The sequence below is a fragment of the Octopus bimaculoides genome, chromosome Z (assembly GCF_046866305.1).
Source record: "Octopus bimaculoides isolate indiv1 chromosome Z, ASM4686630v1, whole genome shotgun sequence".
Lineage (NCBI taxonomy): Eukaryota > Metazoa > Mollusca > Cephalopoda > Octopoda > Octopodidae > Octopus > Octopus bimaculoides.
In genome coordinates, this window is record NC_142944.1 from 19,785,825 (window position 1) to 19,798,921 (window position 13,097).

Consider the following 13,097-nt stretch of genomic DNA (forward strand, 5'->3'; position numbering starts at 1 on the left):
AAAAATAGTCAACTGTGGCTGACATTAGGCTCAGGATATATAGATGAAATCACATATTGCAAGTTATTTTTGTCTGTTAACCTTCCAATAACACCTTCATAATAATGGTATCTAATTCTGGAGCATCGAAGCCAAACAATTATTTGCAATGAGAGTATATTAAAATCCTATGGAAATTATTTAAGACAAACAATTAGTTATGATTATTTATTTGAAGAGGTCTGAAATTCTCTATAAAAGAAATAAAATAAGATTTTACACATGGAAATAAGACTTATGCTATTTAGAGGCATGAGAATATATTAAAGGAAAGCATGCCTGTAATATATAACTTTGTGATAATACTGATTGATGTATGTCTAATCAATACTCAACATACAACACAAACAATAAATTGATATCATAAGAACACTAAATAGGGTTCATTTGGAAAAATAAAAAAAAGTACCATGTATGAATAACAAATAAAATAAAACAAAGAATATGTTTTGTTTATTTAAATAACTCTTAAGTGACACAAGTGATCAGCACATTGAGTTCAATAAGTGACAACATGGAGTCAGTGCATTTGTTAATTTGCCTCTTAAGAAATATGTGTGTGTGTGTGTTTATTCATTTGTGTTCTATTCATATTTCACAAGTACGTTCAGTTTTTTAAAAACATATTCTTATGATTCATTTGAATTATTCAGATTTATTGAATGCATGGCAAAAATAGGTCAAAGTTGTACCATGGGAAAAAAATGTGAAAAAAAAAAGAAATTAAATTTTCAACACTACTTCATTATTCTTACTAGTTATATGCTAACATAATAATTTTAGAGCAGGAATAAAAAAAAGATTTTAAATAACCAATAAGGTGCTTTTCATTTGTTAAGCTTTCCTCTTATTCAAATCAAATAACAAAGCAGCAAGACTTTAAGAGACATCCTGAGATAGTTTAATCCTAAACACCTCCATTATCCTTACAAAAACGGTCACCAAATCACTTGATTTCAATAAAAAGGTATTTACTCACTACAGTTCATAATTATCTACCAACATTGATTTTAAACCCAACATCTTTAGGATACTGCCAACATTAAGTTGAATATATTTTCATTGATTATTTCTACACATTCAAAAAAAAAAAAAACAGTTGCTTTAATGTCCTCTTGCTTTTGAGAACACTGAAAAAAGCAAAGTTATTGCCCTTGACATCAGCAATTCTTTGAAAATGTCATCAGAAGCAACTCCACAGACCCAACTTATCAACCAAAGTGGAATTGAAGCTTCAATTGAAACTCTCTCTCTCTCTTGCAGCTAGTCATCATCTTGGATGAATGCCGATGCCCACCTAATTCTCCAACCTTTGCTATACATTAGCTGTCACATGAACTAATGAAAGATCCTCATAACCTATAACTCTGCAGATAAAAAAATTTTTTAAAACACCCCACATTGGAGCCCTAGATATTAAAAAAAAAAAGAAAAAGTCATGACTGAACACTTTTAATCATCATATTTAAGATAGGGTTAAACAACTTCTGATCATGGGAATGCTAATTACATCCTACCTGACAATAAAGAGAAATATGAAATAAAATATTAACATTCTGTGAAAGTGCTTGGCCTAACAATTCTTCAAACTCCTTTAGAGCCACTACACAAATATAAGACTGTTTTAGAATGGATGAGTTTCTTCTGCAAGACTACACCATACTTCAATCCTGAATAGCTGCTAATCTCTTTAAGAAAATGTTAACATTCAATAGCTTTACTGTCTATCTATCTGATTAAGAGGCCTACATTTACATAAATCCACTATACTCTCTCTACATAGACCACCATACTCACCAACACAGTAATGAAGGAATTGCTAAGTAGTAGTACACTTGAATACAAAAATTGTAATGTTCAGAGATTAAATTACCCTTGGCTGTCAAATTATTTTTAGTTTCTAATGATCTCTGCATTAGATATATTAACATTAATTATTGTAATTTATCTACTATTATAATTTCATTTATTAACAAAACCCTTTCTCTCAATGTTTCATTTTCCAGGCCATTACTTGCTCTCACATTTAATCAGCAATAATCAAAACTGAACATTAAATACTCTAAGCTAAGTCTGTTATTTCTATGCCCAAGGCTCAAAAGGAATGAGAAAATTTTCCAGAAAAACAGTTTGTTAAATTAAGAATGTTGGATGCTGATATTCAGTTCACATTGACAGAAATGTGAAATATGTTTAATTCAGTCAGGAGTTTTGTGAAAGGAAGTTTACTGAAAATAATTGTTTCAGAAGTTTTAATCTTACTAGTATAAATTATATTTTTCTTTTAGGGTATTTTGTGTCAAATCTCACCAAGTTCAATCAATGAAATACCATACAAATGACTGAACTCCTTCATACAAATTTATATGCCCTTAACCTATTACTGATGGTTATAAATTGTAAGAGAAGGTACATGGCTCAGTAAGACTATCAGGCTCACAACCAGTGAGTTTGATTCCCAGATTGGGCTGTATGTTGTGTTCTTGAGCAAGACACTACTTCATGTTGCTCTAGTTCACTCAACTGTACAAATGAGTTGTGACATCACTAGTGCCAAGCTGTATTGACTTTTGCCTTAGCATGGAGAGGGAAGGCCGATATGCACAGACGACTGATGATCTTTTATGAACAACCTTGCCTTGACTTGTGCCTTGGAAGGGAACTTTCTATCTAGGGGCAATCCCATGATCATTCATGACCAAAGGATGTCTTTACCCTATTACCATTTATAAATTGTTAGTTATATTATTGACTCAAATAGCAAATATGGGTCCTCTAATGAGATTTAATTCATAACAAAACCCTTATACTAACACTTTGTCTAAGCTATTTCTACAGATCAGTATTAATATATCATTAATATATTTAAGCCTGTAAACAATGTTAAATGACCAAACATCAATAGACAGATTTTACTTCAAAACTTAATTATTTCATGATATTAAGTTTAAACAATAAGTCAATTTGTATAATCTAAAAGTTCATTTAAAAACAAAGATAAATTTATTCAGAGATACACTACCAGTTTTCATTAACCAACAAAGGAAACTGTTGCTATAAATAAGATATGTTTGTTATAAACAAACTATTTATATATAGCATACAGTTATTAATTCAGTTTTAAAATAGTTTGATCAAAGCCTTAAAAACTAAATTCTCAAAAACAATCATTACAGAAACTTCTATTGACTTATGCATAAACAAAATCATCGTGATATTCGGGAGATTATTGGAAAGAAGATGACTTTCTACAAAGAATATTACTTACTTTCATGAGAATAAAAAAATATATATAAATAAATCCACAAATTAATTTTATTTCAAATTTTAAATATTAGAAGTATACATATTTTGGAACATAATGCAGCTAAAATTGTTATCAGTACTGGATAAATGTTCCTTTATACTTCTTTGAAAGTTACCAATACAATACAATAATGATTAATCCATCTCTCAATTTTTAGTTTATTTTTATAAGAACTTCAGAAAATGGCAATTAAGAAACAACAAAAGTAAACCTTGCTAGTTTACATCACAAGTGCTATGATTTAAAGAATCTTTTAAAACAAACCTGTGTTTCAGGTTTGTTCTGTGTTGCTAAACTATAACTCTATGAACCTTAATTTCAAAATTTTATTTCAGAAGCTTGAGAAAACAAAATTTAATAAGAAATGTTTAGATAGTTTTTTTTTCAATAAAAATCAAAGGAACATCAGAATTAAAAAAAAAACTGAATCTGTAAATTTACCAAATTCGTGTTTATTTTTTATCAAATAAATGGAGATTTTGTAATTGTAAACAGCCATAACATCAGAATTGTATAAAATCTATTTATACATAATTATAAATTGCAACAAATGTCTAACTTTGAAGTGCAAAGAAAAATCATATCCTACAATAGAAACTTACATTTGGAAATAACATTAAAAGGGGAAACAAAAATTTCTCAAAAATTTTAGTTTTTCATATTTTCTTACATTGTAAGGTGAGGCATGTTTCAAATGCAATTTTTGAATTATGATTAAAAAAAAAAAAAAACCTTTGTAGCTATGCCATTATTATTCACAAGAACAGTTTTTATCAAAAATAAGAATACAACAGCTTCAAGAAGAGTTAACTTGTTTAATTTCATATTGTCATCTGTCATTCATTCCTGTCTTTTTCTATTTGCATATAATTAAATAATTAATCCTTACAAAGGTGGGCTGAAAAGTTCATAGGCTGACTATGAAGGGACAATGCTAGAGTAGTGAGATCTTGCATGGTTAATTTTAACTCTTTATTAATAACTACATTGTTTATTTCCAGATAAAATAACATCTGTTTGTTCAAAAAAAAAAGACTTAAAAAATAACTAGTAGCAACTTCTCTTTAAAATGGTGTTGGCTTTGTAGTGTTAAGTACCTGCAGAAAATTCATGTAGATCCAGCTGGTTTTCTTGAATGTTTTATGAGCTAGGATGAGTTTTGGGTTCATCACTTTGGGCCGGAGACAGACAATCCAAGCAGTGGAAAGACCCCTCATCACCTGCTCCAAAGAAGGCAAAGTTGTTTCATCTGTCATGGAGGCAATGGCCTCAGTTTTTTGGGATGCAAAAGGCATTGTGGTTATTGACTGTCTTCAAAAGGGCCACACCATCAATGAAGTGTACCACACCAACTTGCCGAGGCAGTTACAAAGGGCTATCAAGAAGACCAAACACCCAAGAAAACTGATGAAAGGGGTCTTGTTTCTTCAAGACAGTACTGCAGCATACAAGTCTTTGGTTTCAATGGCTCCTGCGCATAATTGTGGCTTTGAACTGGTTGATCACCCTCCTTTTTTTCCTGATTTGGCCCCATCTGACTATCATCTGTTCCCCGACAAGAGAAAACACTTGGCTGAGATCCAATATTGCAGTGATGATGATGATGTCATATCTGCTGCTGTTGATTTTCTTTGAGCAACAGAAAGAAAGCTTCTTCCCCAATGGGATCCAAGCACAGTAACACTGATGGGTGAAGTGCGTGGACCACAAGGACAATGTTGAAAAATAAACCTCATATGGCCACTTTCCATGAGAGTATTTTGGTCAGCCTATGAAATTTTCAGCCAACCCACATAATTCAATCAAAATTGACCCAATAAGCATTAACAAAAATAAAGAAAATAGAAATGTTAAAAGCTAAAATAGAAAGACACAACTTATGATTTATAAATTACACTTAACAGATAAATCCACAACAGCTAATATAATGAAAAATACAATATGTAAAGTTTAATTATGCAAATTCATTTGAATATTTAACAGTTAACTTTTAAAGAACAAAATGAATAATAAACAAAAGAAATTCTGATAAAATTGGCATAAGAAATTTAGAGGTTAAATTTGTTTGCATTTTAAAGTATTCTGCTTATTTCTAAATCATTACTAAACTTTAATGAAATAAATGTCGCAACAAGTTAAGAAAAAAAAGAATACTCAAGTAAAAAGTAAATTGCACTTTGTTGGCCAATGCAGTTATAAACTGTCTCGTTTGTGATTAATATTGACATACAAAAAAAAAAGACAACTAAAATTGTTATGTTATTGTTTTAAAGCCCGTTGAGCTGGTGGCATATAATATTGCTGAGTAGGTTTCATTTTTTCTGCTATCTGTTGCTGTTGCTGTATGCGTCTACTGTACCCACCACCACCTCTACGAAACTCCATTGTTGAGATATGGCTTTGTTGAAACAATACATGCTCATTAGTATATTGTGCTGTTGGAGGCATTTGCTGGTGAATTTGCTGAGTAATTGAGGGCTGGTGAGAATGTGGTTGTTGATGAGCTACTACAGGTCCAGATTGGGACATAATATTTGCATTATTAAAACCTTGTTGTCCAGTTTGATTCTTTCTTGTGTTTGCGTTCTGTTTTGAATTTTCATGCTAAAAGAAATAGATATTTTATAAACATTAAACAAATGCAGACACAAATAATAATTTAATCTGTTATTAAATTCATATAATATAGCCAGCATATACTTAATGGGTCACTTCTTTCAGTGGAAAAATTTAAGTGTTGTAGAGTGAAAATGTACACCCCTCCCAGTAAAAAATGGTAGTAGCCAGCCATTATAAATAGACCAGTAGCTGGTCAAAAGGTTGAGAAAAAAAATACATTCACACAAAGAGTTTAAACAAATTCATGTGGAAAATTAAATACCTCAACAGAAAAGAAACAAAAATCTTGTGCAAACTTACAAAAATTGTAAAATATGAAAAAACTTGTTTGTTGGGATAGTTGAGTTACAAAAACAGCAACAATAGCAACAACAACAAGGATTGCAGTAGCAAATGTGACAACTAATGAAGTTGATAACCAAACCAGAGAATACATTTTCATCTGACCATGTAGCAGATTCCATAAGCAAATTCAAATATGACCTTGAAGAAGGAGTAACCTTCAAGGTTTACCTTTGAAGATTTCAACAGATTTTTGAAAGAAAATGTCAGGATTGGATGGACGATTTAAAAACGCATCTAGTTTTAAGAAAGCTAGGGACAGCAGAGCATGAGAAGTATAGTAACTTCATATTGCCAAAAAAAGCATCCAACATAAATTTCATCGACACAGTTGACATTTTGTGCAAAATGTTTAGTGAAAAGAGCTCACTGTTTAATACTAGATGGAAATGTTTAAACATAAAAAAGAGTGAAGATGAAGACTTCACTACTTACAATGGACAGGTCAACAAAGAATGTGAGAGATTTAGGCTGGATATGCTTACTCCAGATTCTTTCAAGTGTTTGATTTTCACACAAAGATTGCCAGATAGAAGAGATGCAGCAATTAGAATGAAAATTCTATCAAAACTGGAAATGAACCAGGATTTGACAGTGCAGAAACTGTTGGAAGAGTGTGACAGGGTATTAAAATTAAGGCAAGACATGAAGAAATTCAATGGAAAGAGTGTTTCCACATAAGACCAGTGCAAAAAAGTTGGAAGACAAAGTGTTGCAGGAAAAACAGAAAAGATATCAGGATGTAGACAGACATATGGCACATATGACCCACATATGGATGCACCTGCAAAAAAGATTGTCTGTATAAAAAAGCAAAGTGTTTTCGCTGTAGATTTACAGGACATATAAAATCGCACTGCAAAACTAGAATGATGGGAAAATGGAAAAAAACAATAAAAAATAAATAGTTTTTCAGCAGGAAAAGTTGTAACTACAACAAAAAATTTGTGAATGTGAGAATTGCAATTAGACACAGAAAGTGATATCACAAACATGAACAAGAAAACATGGGAACAAATGAGCAAACTAAAATTATGTAGTTCAAACAGAATAGTGTACAGAGTTTGTAGTAAAATGCCCAAAGGTCAAGCCAAAAAAGTGAATGCTTATGTGTTGAAAAAAAAACACAAATTTCACGCCAAATGTACGGAGAAATTAAATTTATGGGATACATCCATAAGCACTTTGTTCAAAGTCAACGAACTGAAACAAATGTGATGCGGAACATCGTACGTGAACTACCAGTAACCTTGAAAGAAATAACAAATTTATTCATGTGACAAAAAGAAAACTGTGACCGACAAAAGGAAATAAAGAAATCTCTGATGCAAAGAACCATCAAGATGTGAACGTGTACTAATGTACGCTCAGAGGGTGGTCATACCACAGACATTACAGAAGAGAATACTAAAAGTGTTTCATGTGGGACACCCAGGTATCTCTAAAATGAAAGTGCTGATGTGAAGTTTCATATACTGGTCAAGCATGGACAAGGAAGCTGAAAACCTGGTAAAAGGCTGCAGAGGGTGTGCGCTGGCAGCGAAACTACCTACTACAAAATGAGAACCTCGACTGGAAGTGAAAATACCATGGTCCTGATTGCATATCGATTTTGCAGGCCCAGTAAATGGATATTATTACTTAATAGTAGTGGACAGCTACACAAAATGGCCTGAGGTCGTGAGGTGTAAACAACCAACCTCAGATGTTAATAAATTTCTTACGCGAACTGTTTGCAAGGTTTGGTGTACCAGATATAATTGTCTCTGATAATGGAACACAGTTTGTATCCTGTGAGTTTAAAAAATTCTGTGAGATGTTCACGTTAGAACATAAAATTATAGCACCAAATCACCCAAGATCAAATGGAAGGGCCGAACAGTTTGTGGACACTTTTAAGAGAGTTTTAAAGAAAGCTAATAGGGAAGCTACGGATGAGGTCACAATCCAACAACTTTTAAGGGTATACAGGGGAACTCCGAACCTAAATACACCAGAAGGAAGTTTACTAGCAGAATTAATGTTTGCCAGAAAGGTGAAGTCAATATTCGATAAACTGTTTCCAGTGAAGAAAAAAAATGTGCTAGTAAAGATATGCCAAAATTCTTTAGAATAGGTGATAAGGTATATGTAAGGATGTACAAGGATGGCAAGCAATACTGGGAAGAAGGAAGAATTGTAACATACATAGGAAGAATGATGTATGGTGTAAGAAGCAGAAATGGAATGGAAAGGAGACATAGAAATCAGCTTCAGGAAAGAGTCATAGAAAAGGAACCAACAAGGACAGAAATACCGACGGATTGGCTATATGACACTTTTCAGGTTCCAACACCATTACAAGAAGTTGAAACCACATGTACAAGGAAAAGGAAGAACACTGAATTCCTAAAAGTAGACCCTAAGAAAAAAAGATATTGTGTGTGTGTGTATATATATATATATATATATATATATATATAAATAAAAGAAAAAAGGAGGAGATAGGGTGAATAAAAGAAATTGATTGCTAAATAGAAAAATTAAAAGGGGAGATGTTGTATAGTGAAACTGTACACTCCTCCCAGTAAAAAGTGGTAGTAGCCAGCCATTATAAATAGGCCAGTAGCCAGTCAACAGGAAGAAGGTGAGAAGGTCAAGAGTATGTGTAGACTGTGTTGATAGTCGTGTCTGTGCTGATATAGTAACTATACTGTGATACTGAGTGGGTGTTATAACAATCCAAGCTTTTGAGGATAATAACACTGTATGACTGGGGGTCATACAGTGCCAGATAGAACCATTCTATCGATGACTTTGGAATATAACAATATCTCTAAGAGCGACAGCTGTCGTCAAAAGACAGATACAACTGTGGCATAAGACCATTGTACAACAGAAAAATAACTCTCTTTAAATAAAAAATCTTTCTAATGCTTTTTTTTTTTTTTTAAATGGTCATAATTTCTTTTTTTTAGTAATGTTTATTAGTACACTAAATTCCATTTTAACTCTATAGCCTCACTAATAGACATGTGTAATTAACTGGAGTAATTAAATGAAATTGCAGAGTAGGAGAAAAAGATTGATATTTAAATCAGTTGTGATTAGAAAGCTATTGTGGCTAAGTTACAAATGAATAGATTGCATAACAAAACAAGAATAAAATGAATTTTCACTTAGGCCACAGATGTTAAATGAAGATGACAATTGCATTATATGTATCCATAATTTACTCAGATTCCACCCATATTCTATTGGTCTGTTGAATTGCTAAGCTAAGAGGACATAAACACATAAACACACACACACACATATATATACATAATGTATGTATGAGGAGCTTCTTTCAGTTTCCATCTACCAAATCCACTCACAAGGCCTTGATTGGCCTGAGGCTATACAGTAGAAGACACTTGCCCAAGATGCTATGCTGCAATTTTTTTCAAAATTGATGATAAAAACAATTGCCAGGGAATCCAAAGCTATCAATTTTTTGTTTATAAATATATCTACAATGAAGATTCATTTATTGAAGATTTTCATGATAATCTAGTTAGTAAAGTATGGTTGGACACACTTCCTAAACCCAACCACTTTACAGAGTGTACTGGTGCCTTTTACATGTCACCGGCATGAGTGCCTTTTACATGCCATCTGATGAGATAAAGTAATAAGTATATACTTATTACTTTATCTCATCACTTAGTGTTTATGGTTGGCTTGCTACTTAAAACACCAACTTGAACTGCCACTAAAAGCAAGAATGTTATAATTACTTAATGACAATTGGCTATGGGCAGCTTATCAATTAAGCAGATATGTGTACCACAGAATAAAAGTATAAACAAGCAAAACAACTGCTATCAGGTTTGGTTATGACATCTATAAATTTAAACATAAGGGCTGATTAAGAAGTAAGAAGATATGCAGAAAGTCTCTTACAGCTGTTTCAAGAACAGATGTGCAGATGGTGCATTTCCCTGCAAACAAAATGTAGCTATCCATATAGTAGTAATCTATGCCATCATCAGAGGAAGAATGAGATATAACAGTGATATTGCCTGATGATGGAATAACTACCTGCATTACACAAGATGCACCATCTGCACTTCAGTTCTTGAAACAGCTGTAACAAGCTATCTGCACACCTTACTTCCTTATGGCCTATATTCTTCAAACTACTCAACCTTCATGTTTAAATATAATATCATAATCAAACCCGATATCATTCATTTGCCTGTTTATACTTTTGTGTGTGTATATATATATATATATATACATACACATACAGGGTAAAGACCCCCTTCGGGTATGAATGACCATGAGATTGCACATAGAAAGTTACCCTCCCTAGGTACAACTCCCAAAACAAGGTTGTTTATGGAAGACCAGTAGTTACCCATGCATACCAGCCTCTACTCTCCACAACACCAATATTATCCAAGGGGAAAGCAAAGGCCAATACAGCTTGGCACCAGTGATGTCACAATTCATTTCTTCAGCTGAGTGAACTGGAACAAGGTGAAATAAAGCATCTTGCTCAAGAACACAACCGGATATGGGAATTGAACTCATTACCTCATGATTTTGAGCCTGACATTCAAACCACTGAGCCATGCACCTTCACATATATGTGTGTGAGTGTGTATGGAGGTATGCTGAATCTACATTGATATAGTTGACACTCAGTTGCTTGTCACACACCTCTCCACTCACTCTCTCTTGGGCACTTATTGTCATCTATTACTTACCCTTACCACTGTCCACCTCAATTACTATTTATTATATTCAGCCTTCTCCCTGAAACACTGTTTCTACCATTACACTCCTCTTCTGTCCCCCACCCCCATCCATTCTTGTTATTCTATCATTTCTCTCTCTCTCTCTCATTCACTGTTGTGATCACATTGTCTTGAGTGGAATACACATCTTAGAGTGTAGTGGTCAGGATTCTTTACTCATATAGTGTATAAAGTAACCTTATTGTGCTAGTGTCGTGATACAAGAAAAAATTAAACCAACTGACAAACAAGAAGAAAACACATAAAATAAAAAGGCCCTACATGGTCCTCCCACCCATCTAGCAGGATAGTAACTCTTGATAAGAACGGACATAGACTATAAGCCATCCACCCAAAAGTGGTCATAAAATGATGGTGAAGAAAATAAATAAGAGAAAATTCAAAATGTATTTATACTAACTCACCCAGCTCTTAGAAACTGGTTTCACATCAGCTAGCATAACTTCTTCCGCATTACCATATTCTAGAAAAGTGACTACACAGGTTGGAAGGTCAGGAACAACATAATCAATAACAGCAGGATAAAACTGTGTAGAGATAAAGAAAAACAATATGTTAGACATCTGAAAATTGCTTTTAAAACATTTTTGATCATTAACCCTTTAGCATTCAAGTTTCTTAGTCAAATGTAATGCTTACTTATTTATTCCCTTTGTTTTGAATTAATTATACATTATTTTGTAACAACAAGATTTCAATGGTGCGTTTGTATATTTTTAGAATGACATTGTAGGATAGGTGTGAGAGGTTAGATCTGGTCAGTTTGAACATAAAACACACAGAATATTTGGTCCAGATATGACCAGTTTAAATGCTAACAAGTTAAAATAGCAGTGAGATTAAAGTTCTGGATTACTAATCACCATGAACTTTATCTATTAAGAGGAGTAAAGTTAAATATAAACATACCAAGCTACAAGGCAATCAACTTGCACACTATGATAGTAGTAGAACAAGTAACTCTAAATTTAGAAATACTACTCAGCCCAACAATGATAATAGGTAAAATGGGATATGCAAGTAGAATATTGTATAGTTTAACTCCCACCCCAGACCCTTTGGCCTTCAAAGAACACCCCATGTGCGCAGGATTTTCTTCTGGATGTTGGAAAACTACTATAAACCACTTTCCCCAACAAGCAAGTACAAAAAATGTTTAATAGAAACATTGTAAAAGTACCATATTTTACCACACCTAATCTAGCAGTATCAACAAGAAGAAATGAAATAATATTAAGAATAGCACAGGTGATTTTAATTATTACGTGTCACCCGCACGAAGGCCAGTCAGGCGGTACTGGCAACGGCCACGCTCAAAATGGTGGGTGGCACATAAAATACACCATTTTGAGCGTGGCTGTTGCCAGTACCGCCTGACTGGCCTTCGTGCGGGTAATACGTAAAAGCACCCACTACACTCTCTGAGTGGTTGGCATTAGGAAGGGCATCCAGCTGTAGAAACCCTGCCAAATCAGATTGGAGCCTGGTGTTGCCATCCGGTTTCACCAGTCCTCAGTCAAATCGTCCAACCCATGCTAGCATGGAAAGCGGATGTTAAACGATGATGATGATGATGGCAGATCTTTTTCCTTTGTTAATAACATATCTGTGTCCAGTATAAATAATACTGATTCAGGGCCGCCACCTAATAATAATTTTAATGCCAATACAACTAATAATATTTCACTAGTTAATAAACAAAATTGTATGTGTAACTGTAGGTGTCCTTTAAGTAATGAGTAGGCACTCAAAGCAAATTCATTATGCAAATGTTCTGTTCAAGCACCTGATAAAATATACTATTATAGAGGTGTCATGGTGTCATGTAAATTAAAATCCAGATGGAATAATCACGTACATTCTTTTTAATAATAAAAGAAAATGACATGACACTTCCTTAGATAAATTTATTTGGCCTTTCAAAAATAGCAACATTAATTACCCTATTACATGATTGATTTATATGTACCACACTTCCTTATAAAATGGGTAAGGTTCGTAATTTA

The 13,097-nt window shown here is 33.2% G+C and overlaps 1 protein-coding gene across 1 annotated transcript in view; it reads right to left on the reverse strand.

The window, feature by feature from the left end:
• Positions 1 to 192: 192 nt before the first annotated feature.
• The window catches only part of LOC106869514 (uncharacterized), a 64,370-nt gene continuing 51,465 nt past the window's right edge, over positions 193 to 13,097 (reverse strand). Inside the window, exons 12-13 of the mRNA XM_014915282.3 lie at positions 11,496 to 11,618; positions 193 to 5,950 (exon numbers count right to left, since the gene is read on the reverse strand). Coding sequence (XP_014770768.1) covers positions 5,606 to 5,950; positions 11,496 to 11,618 — 468 coding nt within the window. The 3' untranslated portion in view covers positions 193 to 5,605. The remainder of the gene's footprint in view (positions 5,951 to 11,495; positions 11,619 to 13,097) is intronic.